Raw genomic sequence first — 17319 nt, 5'->3', positions numbered from 1 at the left:
TACAATAACCTTGATGAGTATCAGTGACCTTTCCAAGTTCATGACGTTTGCGTCTGCAAACACCCTTAAATCTAAATGCAACTGAAAGCTAATGCAGACACCCAAGGACAGAGGTGATACTCTTGGTTGATTCATTCTGCACCAGCTGCAACGGTCTAACAGAGCAAAGCAAAATTTGAAAGAAATAAAAAACAACTGAAGATTTGATATGTTTTAAGAGTTGTTGCTCACTTGGTAGAGCACTGTGTGAGCAGCAAAAAGGCCATAGAATAGTAATGCGTGTAGCTTATAATGTATAACTTGAATGCACTGTAAGTGGCTTTGAATTAAAGCGTCTGCCAAATGGGTAAATGTAAATTGCATTTTTATGACCTGAAAATCATAATTTTAATATTCCCTGATATTTCCAGGTTTTTCCACAGGGTGAAGCTGGGTGACTCAGGTCTGAATCTGTCATTCTTCTCTGTCATTGCTCTTATCCCTGGGGGTTGTGAGGGAGGAGAGAGAGAGAGAGAGAGAGAGAAGAAACTTACTGCCCCGCCGGATGTTGATGTGCAGGTTGCCTCTGATGACCGTACAGCCCTGCAGGGACTGAGCAGCATCCACAGAGTCAATAGTTTTAGATTCGCAGACCTTATCACACATTCCGTCACATGCGCTGCAAAACATACTGCAGGTGGAGAGAGAGAGAGAGAGATAGAGAGAGAGAGAGAGAGAGAGAGAGAGAGAATGTCAAGGACAGACCACAGCGACACGCACTCCAAGTAGGCAAATTCCAGTGAACCGTGACTGGATTATTGTGCCTCACCAAAACATTAAGTATATTTAGACTTGTTTTTGACAAACACAAGGTTGCTGCTTTATGAGGTATTTACGCTCAACAAAGTCCTCGCTTGAACCCTGGGCTTTATGTGAAAGGAGAATCATTAAATCAGCACAGAGTCAAAACCAGGTCTGGCCAGTTTTAAGTCGTAAATAGACTACATAACAGGCACGTGAAATGTAACACGGAAAACTAAATGAAGTGATACGTCAACAACAGTTTCTCTGTTAATATTTCACTACAAAAGTGCCAAAGATAAATAAAGTTCAGGAAACTTTACTTACAATCTCCTCTAACCAGATTATCTCTATCACGAGTTTTTCTCCCATGAAACAGTGCCAGCAGGGCAAAAAAGTTGATAAATAAATCTTAAGCATCATAAAACTTCACACCTGCATATATCAAAGCAATACGCCACGAGAGGCTGTGTGTTTAACACAACACACAGTAATTTTACCATGGTAAGGTGCTGGATCTTTCCAATAAATCAGACAAAGGCTTATGAGGTCTGATTTCATGAGCTATCTTTTTGGATCCATCTTGCGACAACTAACATCACTCACTGGACCGCAAGTCATTGCTTTCATCATCTCAGACTCGAAACCAAGTGTTACTGTGTCATGTGTAAAATTGATCTTCACAATGGTGTCTGGAGGGGATCCTATACCCAGCATACCTCAGGGTCTCATTTCGGGTGAATCCGGGTGGACAATCGGGCATACACTCTCCTTTGTGGATGACGAAGTACACCTCGCTGGGCAGGTGAACTTGAGCACACATCTCCATGGTGATGCAGCGCCAGCCTTCGAACTTGTAGGTGTCGGGTGGGCAGTCCTCAACGCAGTGGCCCTCGTGAAAGTAATGCTGGCAGGCGGCACATGCCATATCGTCATCGGGTTCGGTGCAGCTGGCCAGACACTGGGGGTGACAGCACTCGCCCAAATCTGTGCACGCCCTCTTCTCACACTTCTCCGGACACACTGGAGGAGAAACACATGAATATGATGTAGGTTAGTGCCATTGAAAAAGGAAGTCTGAGTTTATTCATGATGCTATCTGAGGTCCAGAATGTTTAAAAGTGCATCTGTGTATTATTTTAATTCATTTCTGTCTCGGTGTGTGTTCTCGAGTAAGAGGGGCGCCAGCTTTAGGATCCGTTAATTATAAAATAAAAGTGTCTGAGGATGGCTATGAATCAGAGCATGGAAAGGACGGAAGCGGGCAGGGCCTGGCGCTGCTGTGTGCCAGCCTGGTTGGTAAACTGCAGCTCTGGAATCACTACAGATAAATATTATTACAGTTAGAGACTGTTAAGGGAATTTAGGAGGGAAAGAAAGGGTCGAGAAAGGAACAAAGCCAAAACGTCTAGCAAGCAAATGGATTGATGTTTGAACTATAAGCTGCGGAAACATTTTTTCAGGCTGCGCCCAATGAGAAGCCACGGCCCTGTGGTGGGCTTTAACAGCGCTGGGCTATGTCATGAGAAGAACCAGCGATACAGAAGATATTTCCAAGAAATAACAGCGTACTCCGCCTCACAATGAACTAACGCATACATTAACAATGCACTAAGCCTAGTATAGAAAAACAAGAACGCTGATAGATTTCCAGATGTATTGTACATGACAAACCATTTCTTAACTCAAATCCTTGTAATTGCTTTGCCTACATCAATTCTTAACTTCTTCAAATCGTCCTTTCAAACAAAGCCTTTGAACTGTCATTTCATACAGACAAACAGGTCAGTTTGGAGGCGTCTGTAATCGGGCTTTGACAAACAATTCGGCTGCATTGATGGAATGGATACCGACATCATGATGTAACCCGAAACGTTCTGTATGCCTGTTTCCAAGAGATTGGCTTCTGTTAAAAGCGTGAGAAAGTACAACTTTTGTGCAGTGTAAAAAGGAAGGGGAGCGTGTTTCAAATTAGGCTTTCAGCAACAAGCCATGTTGAACGCGCTCCGTGTGGGCTAAGGAGAGTCGAGGGATCGTTTCACATTGTTGACAAATGTGGGATAATAATAAGAATTCCAATGGAATCACTTGTCTTGAGCAATGGAAAACAGGCCCTGCGTACGAGCGGAAAAAGAGAAAAATAGAGTCTGCGCTGTGCCACTCGACAAATGTGGGTCAGTTTTGTACAGTGCTGGATCATTTTACCAGGCAACATGGTGGACGACCACGTAAAACCTATTAGACTGACATATGACAAAAATCACACTTGAAGAAAGATTTGATTTCCTTTATATTTCATTCTAATATTTAAAAAAGGACCTAATATTAAGCTACTCTTCTAATATTAAAAATCCACTTGCTTCTTGCTCCTTTGTTATTGTTTTCTGTTCTACTTAAATAAACTTTAACTCTAGTCCAGGAGTCATAAACTGTCAGGTCTTGGAAAAGCATACGTGCAGCCACTGTTGAAGAAACTGCTTGGGTGGGTTGTCGCCTGAGGTGGGACTAACTAGACAGCCAGCGCCATCGGATCAACATGAAGAGGGAACTAAGCCTCATGGCACAGCACTCCTGGTCGCCCAGCAACAGACTCCTGGCTCTACGCCTGGCAGGGGCACAGCCAAGAAACATCTACATGGAAATTTTCCTCTTTTATTTACGAGCTCATATCATGCGGTGTGACGTTACTGGGAAAATCAAAGCGTTTTGTTTGTTTGCAAAATGAACACTGATCACGGCGCGTCGTGACATCAAGTTAATGCGAGATGCAATTCAGCCTGTTTGTGTGATGGAAAATATAAATCCCCTCAAATCAGCCCTTCAATGGCTGGACCTGGTTCAGACTAATGACAAGAGTAAAAAAGGATGACAAAGCGCACATGATGCACCTACAGGTACAACACAAAACAAGGCAGGAAGATGCAGGGCCCCATGACAGCTTGGCCACATGCCACCGTGCCTCTGTGCACAACCCGGCAAGAACAACAGAGCAAGAACACCACATTCCTTTGCATCACAAGGACACTTTTACTCCCTGTTCGTATTTTTATTCATACAAAAGCTTCTCAGAGGCACGTCACCACTAATTTCATCGTGTCTGTCTTTACCCTCACTTAGTTTCCTATCTGCTTAAAACTAAGTTTCGCAGAGAAGATCCCACAGAGCCAGGATGTGATTTTACGCACTCCCTGCTCTCTACGTTGGAGCAAACATCAGCAGGGACGTAATTGGACTTGGGTGGAGAAGTTTATCCAGCTCCTGCCAGTTAAGATGCTCTGCATTCTTCTGCACATTCTGCCACATCATAAGCCACCCTGCTGAAATTACCAGAACATTCTGTAGTTTAACTCCTTAACTGAATATCAGATAATCTCCTAAAGCAGCAGATTATAAAAAAATGCATTTATTCATCTCCACCCAGATTACTAATAAAGCCACGCACCTTAAAGGAATAGTTCATCCAAAAATACAACTTCAGTCAGCATTTATTCATCTCATGTTGTTGAAAGCCTGACTTCTTTTGTGGAACACAAAAGAAGATATTTTGAGAAATGTCTCAGTGGTTTTGTGTCTATACAATGGAAGTCAATGTGATTCAATGTTGTTTGGTTACCAACGTTCTTCAAAATATCTTTTGTGTTTTGCAGGAGAAAGAAAGTCATACAGGTTAAATGAATAAAATAAATTGTACTATAAACTACTATAAACTTTTCCTATAAATTGTGGTTTTAGACCACAGCCTTAGACATATATTTTATCATACCACACATATATAACAGAGCATTACATAGAGCTGTAAATGAGAACTGCATTTCCTTAAATAGCCACATGGCCCTTTTATGGCCTATTAATAGCAGCACTTTTCCAGCTCTAAATGACATGCTCATGTCTCCATAAATATCTCTAACTAGTTCAGAATTGAATTAAGCTAAAGCTTTATAAAGCTAAACCTAAACACAAGGATTTCTAGTCTCCAGTACTCACTTATCCTTTCACATATTCCGCTGTAGTGAGTGGGGGAGAGGAAATCGGAAGTTATTCATTTCTTGGAATGCCACCAAAAGGGGGCACCCCAGGCAAACACACTACAGCTTTCCATATCACATCCAAATATGCCTTCATGAGAAAATATTCCAGACACACATTTCTTTCACTGGAACGGAGTACAATTTGGGCTGAAGAAGGAAAAAATAAAAACACCATTTGCAATCGGTACTGACCAAACAAACTGAGAGCATTATGCATGTGGTCTTTTATTTATAGTCTGTGCGCCTATTTCCACACTGATGGGCTCTACAGTCAGCTATGCCAGGCACGGTGGGTTTCCACTACTTCAAACGGAGGCTGTATTACCTAACAAGGAAGTTTACATAGTTCAACAGACAAGTTCAGAGTATAAAAGGTATGTACATCCTGTATGGGCCAGAAACACAATAATATGCACGTTTCTAGTTTCTAGTCATGTTGAGCAGTAAACTTTTGATGGCCACGTGCATGATGGAACCAAACAGGCCACATGCACAGGAGTCAGGACCCTGTGGCGTGATGGTCCTGATGTGACTAACCCTGTCTGCTCCTTTGAGTAGTCATGAGGGAGACAACCGCTTACTGACCTCTCTGACCAGCTGTGCAGAGAACACACACAAACACACACACACACACACACACACACACACACACACACACACACACACACACACACACACGCAACCACACTGCACTGAGCTGAACAGCCCAGCCTGTCTGTAAAGCCGACTGGAGACATTGCACATGAGTTACTGCTGTTGTCCAAACCACCGCGATGAGATGAACAGTATACATTTGTCCCAACATCGGAAATTGTTTTTTATACAAAAGGACAAAACACAATATTTTCTGCACTGGCAGTAAATAATGTCATGTTAATATTCCCGTACGCACCCACTGACACACTTGGATGCCGCTCCGTCTTAAAGCTTAACTCAGCGGGCTATGTAAAGAATAACTAGAATGTTCAAAACAGGGAGTAGAATAATCCTCTTGGGCTTTGCTCCAACCACAAAAACACATTTTTGGGATACTGGTCAGGGAATAAAATACTGGGCAAGGCACCTAGATGGAAGCAAGACATTCTGCCTTAAAATTACGACTCAAGAAATATTGCTTCATCCGTGCATGCAGTGTTTGTTTTGTTTAAACAATTCAAGGCAGTATTTTTGTCATTAATGCATGATGTGCTGTTTGGCTTGAGTGCCTCAGTAGTGTTCCCTGAAGCTAAAAACCACGACGCAACGTACTGCCTCGAATACTCTCGTGCGTCACGCTGCAATGGCAAATGCGCATGCGGAGGGAAAAAAGGCTAACCCATGTTGATTTCTATAACCCTCATGCACTGTATCAAACTGCAAACCATCATGGGGAGAAATAAACTCAACCTCATTCTCATGGCGTATACGCGCGAGACTGCCGCTCATGCTCATCTCCGCTATTTTGCTGCAGCAATCTTCGCGCGCATCGGGGGCACGGCGCGGGCACGTACATCCGAGAGATGTTTGTAATCTTAGATTTGGGATAACGTGACCCAGCGAGAGGCCCCGGTAGAGGCAGCATACCGAATGTCCTCCCTATGACGCAAAGCAAATCTACCGGGGGCGAGCACACAGGCAGACGCCTTTACCGAGGAGAACGTGCAATGAAGTAGGATGTTCATATTGCGTAAATAAATAGACATGGCTTTCGGTTTCTTTTGCAGGCTGCATTTGCAGATGTTGCGGAGGGAGATAACGGAGATAGTTTTAAATCTGTTTTTTAATAACACAAATCTTCTGAAACGACAACTGCTTAGAGATATGATTTAAGCACGCGCATTTTTCACGTCTCCAGTCAAACATTAGGAATTCAAGAGCAATGAAAAAAACTAAACGGCTTTAAATCGGAAACGCACTTAAAATCGATGGTGTATGCATTCAAAAGTCGAAAACATGGAAAGGATCAAGCAAATGTTTAGAATGTTAGAATGTTTTAGACTGTAAATCGTATTATATTGTATTGTCATTGTGTTGAATGTCTGTACTAGAAGCTTCCAACACCAAAGAAAATTCCTTGTGTGTGCAAGCACACTTGGCAATAAAGCTCTTCTGATTCTGATTCTGATTCAAATAAACATCTTGAGAATGAGTACAGGCCTATTAAAGTGATTATAAGCCACACTTCTCTCTCTGTTTTTGCGTAGTTATCCAAGCAAGATGAACGTCATGATTTTTTTTACATTACAAATCAATATTTCAATATTAAATAGCATTTTGTGGCAATATATTGTGTTATACGGGATTTTCACATACAGTCTGATCCGTCCCGAACAGCCATGCCAGACCTGGTTATAAATTACACGAAGAGGTGTTTTTCTTCCAATCACATTTATCTTTTAAATTTATAAGCACCTTTTATAAATGTTAATATAATAATGACGAAATGCTTAAAACAAGAACACATTATATCAAAATGTTATTATATTAAAATTGACGCATTGTTCTTAAATGTATCTGCAAAACACAGCCCTCTGAACGGCATCAATATGTGCTTTGATAGTAAAGTTGTGAGGGGGCGGGGATACGCAGTGAACGAGTGAGCCAATTGGAGACCAGAGGGGGCGGGTCCTTAATGACTGGCATGCCATTGACTAAAGTACAAAAATTGTAAACAAGTCCTGCTTGGTGTGGGGAGCAGGAGGGCGGGGATGTAACCATGGCAATTACATATGCACTTTTTCCAGTCAGCGGCTAGACTGCGCTTGCTTGATGAAATTGTTGTCCAAGACGAAACATTAAACAATTTAAAAAAAAAGGAGGAGGACTGTGACCCACTAATAAACTGACCCGTTTTAATAACATGTATTTAATAATTTTATAACCACATTTAATAAGCAAATAAATAACTATACAACAAGTAGCCAATTAAAATGTTTTTTTTCTGCAGGAACTTGCATGATTTGTTCTTAATTACTAAAACCAATAACGACTGAATAATATATATATTTTTAAGTTAAAAAGTTGCTGCTCAGATGATTTAGTATTAAATGATTAGCAGGAAGATCAGTAAGATGCCATTATATAATATCTGTTATAAACAAAAAATATTTAACGATGCTTTTAACATAATTGAATAATTTAAAAACAATTACTCCACAAGCACATTACAGATCAGCAACGCCCTGCGATGTGAACATACGATATCATGTATACGTACCCATGAGCGCTTACGTGTGTGTGTGTGTGTGTGTGTGTGTGTGTGTGTGTGTGTGTGTGTGTGTGTGTGTGCATGTGCGCTCATCCATTCTCAGGTTACTACGGAGATGGTTGTTAGTCTTATTCTTCACAGCCACAGCCACAGACCCTAAGTGGACCTGCGGTAGGACCCCTGGCTCCATCAAGCCACATCCTTATCCAGAAACACAGTCCCACTTGGGAGCCCAGGGCAGATCATTCTAGACACCCTGAAAAACCACAACATTACATAATGAGAGGTGGACGTTTTCTACACTCAAACCCACATGCTTGATGATCTTGGCAGGTGTGAGTGGTAGATGCACGCCTGCTGTCTGCTACTACCATTGATTCTGGTTTCTTCCTCATGTACTGAAAATCTTGGGGAGTTTTTCTTGCCACCATCACCTATGGCTTATTCAGCAGGGGATTTGTAAGGCGCTATTCTTTGTAAAGCTGCTTTGGAATATGATTTCTGAACCAAGCACATAAATTGAACTGTTTTAGTCTGCCTGAGAATAAATGGGGACACGGACGGACTACTTCATAAAATTCAATGCAGACTTTTTATGTCATGAGGACAGATCATTAATAGCCCTTGATGGTGGCTTATTAGCTGTATATTAATTTTTTATTCAGCACACATGGTGCAGAATTAAACATAGCCTCCATGCATGACAAATCAAAACTTTACACCTTAATTTAGTCCAATAGTATAGATGCTATTTTGCATCGACATTGCAAATACTATTTTTGCATCTTTTCAAGTGAAAAGTTGATTTTAAAATAAACTTAAGACTAAGTTTATTAATACTTGATATGTCCCACTTCCATAAGAGCATGCAGCCCTGGCATGGACAAAACCTGATGGTCCATGTTTCTCCTCATGAATGATTCAAGTCATTTTAAATATTTTGTATGTCAATGGAAGCAAGGACATTTAACCTTTACTGTACAGAGAAGTTTAAACGGTCAGAAATGTGCTTACGTGTGATTAATGACCATAAAATCCTAAAATCTAATAATTATAAAACATTTCATTTTTGAATTGCACGGCTATTTTTTATGTTGCTAAAGTATACTTCAGATTCAGCAGTATTCCAAAATATTGTAGAAAAAAGGGCAAAATATCATCTTTGGACAGTGTACATAGTGTAGACTGTGTTCAGTGCCCACATAGGCTCCCACAAACCAGGCATTTCTTGAAAACCGGAGAGACACGGGCCACGGGCTGATTCAGAAATCGAGGGAGGCAGGAGGTTTTATTTTGGTTTTCCACTGCGTTGGAGGTGTTTCCTCTCAGCACAAGAGTTTGCTAAAAATACTTCACTTCCCAGATCTGCTTCATTAAATGCGCTGTGTTTCCTGGCAGCCCTGAGCTTGCTCGCTGCCTGGCTGATGGGGGGGTTATAGAAAACACCCCACTTCTGTCTGGGAACCAGACTTGCCTCACAAATCAACACACTCTCACACAGAAATGCATACAGAACCGCCTCAGTCTATATGCAAGGCAAAGATGACAAGTCAACACATTTATGGAGGTATTCTATGCATGCTACAGGTGCTCGCAAATCTGGAATCAAGAGTTCTGATTTACTACACCAACTACCAACATACATGCAAGCAAAGGCACATTACACACATGCTGTCTCTCCTTCATGTGCACAGTCTCAGCAAGAGTCTCATCTCAGACACAATCAGGAGTCTTGGGGTTCAGTGGATTGCCTCTGTCAGGCCCTGTTTCTGCGGACAGTCATCAGAAGCCTAGTGGAACAACTTCAATACCACTGGCACACTCTTGATCCTGGTACAGTGAAAACACACCACCACACACACGCTTTTTGTAGCACTACATCAGGAATCAAAGCAGAATGTCTATATTTAAATTTATTAGGGAGACAGCAATCCTTGTAACAGACATTATGGCAGAAGTCGTATATCGAGCTCTTGAACCTAGATAAACCGATGCTTTACCCTCAAAAATTGGCAAGGTCATTAGTGACCTGCTAATCTGACAGATGGCAGACAGCAAATCTCCAAATTGTGTTTAAATGGATGTGGATGTCAGAATGTGCATGACACTTTCATTGACTTTCATTGAATTAGATGGACAAATATAATACATTTTGTTGTCAAAATTTCATGTTTCTCCTTTCTTTCATTTTGTTGTTAAAATTTCATTTTTGTTGTATAAATTTCTCATAAATTTTGTTGTTAAAATTTCACCTAAAAGTCCTGGCATTTTTGATAATTAACATCAAACAACATCATAATATTGCCATAATCTAATGAATTAATTTTCAATGAAATTTCAATTTATTATAGTAAATAGAAATTCACTGTTTTAATTTTATTAATAACATTTAATGCCAGGAAAAATATCATCTAAATTATGTACATTTACATTTTTGGTAGGAGGGATCCAAAAACTTGCAAAACACATACAAAACAATAGCTAATATAATATTTATTTTACATTTACCTTCTACACTGGACGTGACGTGGTGTGACACGAAAAAAAGACAATAGAATCCATTCAAATTTTACATTTTGTCCACACTGGACGAACACGACCAACTTATTAAGAACGAGGCATCTGTCGTGTCGTGTCGTGTCGCGTCACGCAGCTCGCGTCTGGTGTATAAAGGGTGTGAGGGTGAAAACCAGCTCCGGAGGTTGACTTCACACATTCTGGACTCCGCCATTTTGGCAGGCTATCAGGAGAACGCTAGAGCGGCTGTAGCATTAGTATTGACAGTGGTCAAACAATAATTTAAAACCAGGCTGTTTATACTTTACAAATCGTACTATTTTAACATGGTGGATAGCTGCTGTGCGCCAGGTTGCCAGAACAGGTGGGGTAAAGCAAAGGGCAAATCATTGTATCCTATTCCTAAGGATCCCGAATCCCCGATAGACGATTAAATGGTTAACTGCAATAAAACGTGCTAACCAACACATCTCACCGCTCAGTCACCGCTCTCTCTTCCTCTCTGTTGTTATGCTGCCAAATCCTAAACAAGACACATGAGAGCAGCACTTGCTTAGTCCAGCTGTGCAATCGTAGTGGGCTTCTAACACAACCCCATCGTGTCTGACCACCACCTATGGCTTCAATGGAGGGTCATTTAGGTTTTTTTGGGAATGTTTAAAGGGGTCAAATGACAGGGCAAAAACGAATATTATCGTTTGTTTTAGATGTAATGCAATGTGTATACTTGATTTAAGGTTCAAAAACACTGTATTTTCCACATACCGTGCATGTTTGTATCTCCTCTTTGCCCCGCCTCTCTGAAACGCGCTGATTTTTTACAAAGCTCATCGCTCTGAAAAGCGAGGTGTGCTATGATTGGCCAGTTAACCAGTGCGTAGTGATTGGTCGAATACTGCAAGCGTTGACGGAAATGTTACGCCTCTTACCATATTCGGAACATCATGTTCCCAAGCAATTGTGCTGACAGGTGATAAAATGTCATCGGTACTTCCTTATATCAATCTGATATGGAAAATAAAGATGATCAAGCCGATACATCAACTTTGCCAGCGCGACTTGAGCAGGATGTAAAGGATTGGTAAGGTTTTATTAAAAAAGTATTATGTTAAATAGTTAAAAACTATAGCTAACTGTTTTACCTTTTATATACGAGGTTATAAAGACTATAAACAAACAACCATATACATCATACAGTTTTTTGAGATAGAAACAAGCATTCGTTTTTAGTTGTCTCATCTTTTGGCAGGGCAAACAAAGAGTCTTGCTTTTCGCAACGAAACACACAGCATCTCCGCGACATGGCTGCGACAGTGACGATACAATGAGATTTACAGGTACGCCCACCTTACTTGTGTTTAGATTTGGGCGGTCTTAGTCAAGTCATGTTACGAAGTGACGTACATTCGCCGGGGTGTGGTTACACGGGGCGTTTCAGGCAGGTCTGGGTGAGCATTCGCTTTTAGATAGAATGCATCTTTTGTTCCGACACTTTAATTTTTGCAATTTTACGTGTCTAATGGGCAACTTATATCACACCAAAGACACAGAAAAACATGAATTCGCGCCATATGACCCCTTTAACCTGCAAGATCAGGGATATAGCTATGCTGGCTACCTACAAACAAGAACAGCTAGGTCAATTAAGTTAGCTGGTTAAAGCAGGTTAAAGCCGGCAGACTCCAAAGTTGAATATCCATTACAAAATTAACATCAATTTTTACCACTCCAGGCCTTTAAAGAGTCTCCGGAGTAGGACGATGAAAAGTTGATGAGGTACAGTAGTTGTAGATATTAGGATCAGGAAAGCAGGCCAGGAAAGCTATCCGTTTCTTTATTGATACAAATAAAAAGCACCCCGGGGGCATTATAGGGATCTGTTATGCTTAATCTATTAAGTTTTGCTATGCGCAGGTCTATGTCTTTCGAATTAAAGTCCGCAGGGAACTCTGTTGCCTTGAAACTCATGCTGGCGCCATTCATTTCACATTCGCTCCCGGCTGTCCTTGCCTGCCAGTATGGCGGTGAAAACAGAATAGGTCACGTGACTGCCGGAGCTCTATACATTTAAAAGTTCATCACATTCTTTCACTGACTATTTGTTCAGTTTCAGTATCAGGTTAGTTGGTGGGAAAATGTCGTACATGCACAAGAATGTGTGAATATGAACAAGAGAGAAAAACAAAGATCGACATTCATCAATATCAAGAGAGACCAAAGGCCAGATGACTGTGCTCTTATTTCAGGTGAATCTTAAGCGGTGTTTGTCAAGGGCACAGCATAATGCACTCGATAACACAGCCAAACATAACACTGCAGTATCTCTCCCTCTCTTTTTGGAAAAAAATCATGCTGACAGGGCTCTATGCTTCTCCTCGACACTCTCCTGCCTTGTCTAGTTTTGGGTCGTCGCATAGTGTTAATGTCTGCTACTGGTCTGGCTATCATCTCTAAGTTGAAGAGAGAGACTGGTGGCTACTTATCATTCAGCATCTGGCACTACACACATATACAGACTCCTCTGCTGCCTTACTCTATTTATTTTGGGAGAGAAGCAGAGAGCTTGCGTGTGTGGCCCTTTTTTGTTCTCTGAGAGGGGACGAGACCCGCGGTACAATCACCCTCAGAGGCAGCAGCTGGTTTAAGTGAGCTGAGGAACCTCGACCTCTCCTCTTTCTTTCGTAGCTTTGTTTTTCCGAGCATTCATGTGAAATGGACTGATGAGATTTTGTCTTTATTGATAAGTGGGACACAGAACCGACGGTTCAAACCCGAAGCCAAACGCCACAGGCGCAATTTCACATGAAAGCCGGCGAAGCAATATTATTTTGGGACCTAACAAACCGTTTAAAGTGCTTTTCATTACTTCAGATGTTATTTCCGTTAAGATATATACGTCACGACGCTGCAATATCACAGATAAAAACTATTCGGAAGCACTTGTGCGTGTATAAATGTAAACGGATATGTGGTGATAAGGAACATGGAAGCCTATTTCACTAGTACACGTGGCTGAAACTCAAGATACATCTCCAGTTCTAAATGTCCATCATAAACTCTACCCAACTTTAAATGAAGAAATCCATATAAACCTACATTTTACATAAATACCATACACAATAGTTGTTTAGGAATTCCCATTACTGTATTCTCAATTGTGATTCACATTACCATAATACATTATTTTTTAATGAATAACTGCAATTCAAATGATTTATTTTAATCTAAGATATTTTTTTGTGTATAATGGTAATGTGAGATTACAAACTGACAGGTGCTTAACTGTCATGAAAGAGATATCACAATGCAAACATATGATTGGTTCCAAGAATTATGCAAAATGTAATTTCTTATGTGGCGAAATGGTTTATGGAAGAGTCACCCACACGCAACCAGTGTAAACAGCAGGGATGCTGTGAATGTAATACTCTGTTATTACCCCCTATTGTTAGGAAGGACGATGAACTGCCCCACAAGGCTTACAGATAGGATTAAAAAGATTTGATTACACTAAGCAGCTGTTTTAAAGTGGTAAACAATGACTTGTAATAGATTGTCCTCATTAACTTCATGGCTAAATAAGGCAATACAGTTGCACACGTGCACTCGAGTGTGAAAAATAGTACTGTTTATGGTCGGGGCGATTTATACTATGTCAAATCCTCTCACTGCATCTGCTAAGTAACTAAACTTCATCGCGCCAATTAAAGACTCAAAATTATTATTAGTCCTGCCTTTAATAACATACTTGTTTTGAATATTATACTACAAACAAATAAAGATGCAAATAAAATATGCACGCAGCACAAAATATTGCATGCCACAATGTGATGTTATCAAATTCTATAAATTAAAATGTTTTATATTTTGACTTATTAGACTACCAAAACACATTTTTGTCAAAACATTATTTCTGGTATGATAACTGGACACAACTCATACAGTAAGCAACATAAGGTAATGTGACAACAACACTAACTTGTTTTTCTTTAAATAGTACTTTAAATAGTAGCAAACACTGCACTGTAAAAATGATTCATGGCCACAGTAAATATGGCTCAATTAAATAGGCTGATTCAATTTTTTTATTATAAATACTACTATACTATAAATGCTACAAATTTATTGAGATTGTGGTTTGCTTAAAATAATGAGTAAACACTGTAAGTAATTTTTAGTAAAGTCGCATGAATCTGGTTATTAATCAATTTGACAAAAAAATGTAAGATTTGGTTAGATCATGTGACGCAGCACTTGACTGGCTTTCAAGGCTTGCGGCCATTTTCTGAAAATCATCTCCCCAGATGATAAAGGTGAGTAAACTAAACTTGTTTTATAGTCAAATGTTTTATAAAATAAATCCCATCAATAGTGTGAAGATACATGTTTCTTAGTGTTTTCATTTTAAATAAGTTTAATTGTGGTGGTGCACATTTCTTGTGTTTAAAATAAGTTCCTAGATATCAAATGTACAGAAACATGCGAGCACAGTTGGCGCTTCAACTTTTGTGAGAAGAAATTGTATTTACGTTGCTTAAATGAGATTTATGGTAAACAATCACGATTGCCTACTTTTATGATGGCATGAAAACACGTTGATAGTTATATTCGCCGTCCAGCTCCTTGAGCTTTTTAGTTTCAATTTGAAACAACGCGCCACATTAACAGACAACGTTTTTAAGTAAGTTAAAAAGAGCGCAAAGCCGTAATTGCTTTATTTCAAACCTTTCATATGTCTACCTTTCATCTGTTTATCTATACCGCGTGCGAGCGTTGTGATGCAACGCGACAAACGCCTTGTTGTTAAAGTCCGAGTAAAGTGACATTGAAATATGTGTTCTGAGTCTGTCACACAACAGAAAATTATTAACCACCCAGCCAAATTTGAATGGCGAAAAAAACATTATCAAAAATTTTATTTTATTTTATTTTTTTATTTGAAAGTTATCAAAATCTTGGAAAAATAAGCAGGACTCTTTGCCCTTCAAACGCTGAAACCACGCCCACTCAAATCACAGGATTTGAATTCAAACAATATATGCGTGCAATATAGATAATTCAGGAGCAGGTTAAAAGGTATGCGTATTTGGCGTGCTGTCCGGAGAGAGGGCTCTGAGCCCAGCAGTTTCTTCCAAACACTGAGTACTCTCCCTATTTCCGGGGAGAAGGCTCCGGGCCCGGTATTAGCCCGAACCCAGAGCGCGTTGTTGTTACAAATAGCACCCGGCAATGTTCAAGATAGCATTTGTGCACGGAGGCAGCTTAGAGAGACAGGCTTCATAGGCAGCGTAACGGAAGTCCATTTGAATTATAAACAGAGAGTGTATTTGCTATAACCAATCACATATTTAAAAACTACAATACTAATTTCTCGCTAGAAATGCGATCAAAAGTTATTGAAAGTGAAAATTAAACGTACATTTATACAAAACTATGCTCCAACGGGCGTTTCGGCCACCATTTTATTTTTTCGAGCTTGAGCCTTCTCGACCAATCACGTTCCTCGCATGTTGTTATGGAAACGACAGATCTCCGTCATTGGTTAGCTGTGAAAAAGGTGCTTGACAGGATGTTTTTTCAGAAATGTTGAGCTTTTTTCCAACCTCAAAAGACACTCTGAGCTGCAGAAAAAGATGCTGGCTTTTTAAAAAAGCGCTCAGGACTTTTTTGAAAACACGGTTTACTCCATAGGATTATAATTTAAAACAGATGCTAGCAGCTTCAAAAAAGAAGTCAAGTGTGAACACAGACAGCTTTGTCTATTTGTAGTGGTTCTCTCTTAAGCTGATTAAGGTAGATGCTGAAATTGCTGATAGCGAACCAGCCGGGTAGATTGTCTGTTATTTGGCGTGAGATTTGTTTAGTTGGGCAGAGTGAGAGCCTGAAAGCGTGTGCGAAAAGCTTACAAACCTGAGCTCATGACTGAGCAGACACCTGATGCTAGGCACTCTATTGATAGGGGAGGGGCAATGCATGCTCAGACGCTCCACTGTGTCATCGATCCCCGTTTTAGCCCCGCCCAAAAAATTCTGAAAAGAGAATTGGTGAAAAACTGTTCAACGGTTTAACTCCACAATTCAGTACTACATACTTCTGAGTCTTTGTAATGTGTTTCAGCAATACATTTCTAACATCTATAATGTGTTTAGAAACAATTCTCAGAATGCTCTTTACCCGGACTTTAATTGTTTTGTCATGTCGCATCTTGAGGTCAGACAGGGTGTGGCCGTTTACCGTGAGCTTTAAGTGCGAGGCGGAGGAAACCTCCTTAAAACGGTACATTGTCACTTTGCAGACACGATAGAGGAGAATTGTGTCGGCTAACGCTAGTGATTAATTACATTTTTTTATTGTAGTACTTATATAATTGTTTGTGTGTGTTATAAACGCATAATGCACATACTGAGCAGTGTAAGTGAACAAAACACAGTATACTGTGTTAAGTACAATCAACTTTGTTAGTGTGACATTACTCTATGGCAATGTTGTGAAGTTCTGGTAAAGTTCCATTAGTTGACTTTAATATCTTTGTTTTATATTTTAATAAAGCCAATTCCTGAATGAATGTTAAAAAAAATCTTGGGAGACCTGATTTTCATAGTGAGGAACTTACACAGAACTAGGTAAGAACTTATGCAGAATCCACATGATGCAGCAGACCTGTGTGTGTAACATAACAGTTCATATTGATTCTTTACATTCTTTTAATTCTCAGTATGTATATTTATATGTTTTATACTATTCTAAATTAATATTTTACATTACTATCATATTGTTTTGTTTCAGGACAATAATGGTGAAGTTTTG

The 17319-nt window shown here is 40.0% G+C and overlaps 1 protein-coding gene across 1 annotated transcript in view; it reads right to left on the bottom strand.

Moving 5' to 3' along the window:
* The window catches only part of igf1ra (insulin-like growth factor 1a receptor), a 101485-nt gene that overhangs the window by 22031 nt on the left and 62135 nt on the right, over positions 1-17319 (bottom strand). The window contains exons 3-4 of the mRNA XM_057348521.1: positions 1500-1803; positions 534-670 (exon numbers count right to left, since the gene is read on the bottom strand). Of these exons, the coding sequence (XP_057204504.1) occupies positions 534-670; positions 1500-1803 (441 nt within the window). The remainder of the gene's footprint in view (positions 1-533; positions 671-1499; positions 1804-17319) is intronic.

This window comes from Triplophysa rosa, linkage group LG12, assembly GCF_024868665.1.
Source record: "Triplophysa rosa linkage group LG12, Trosa_1v2, whole genome shotgun sequence".
NCBI classification, from domain to species: domain Eukaryota; kingdom Metazoa; phylum Chordata; class Actinopteri; order Cypriniformes; family Nemacheilidae; genus Triplophysa; species Triplophysa rosa.
This window is presented reverse-complemented; position numbering and strand designations above follow the sequence as displayed.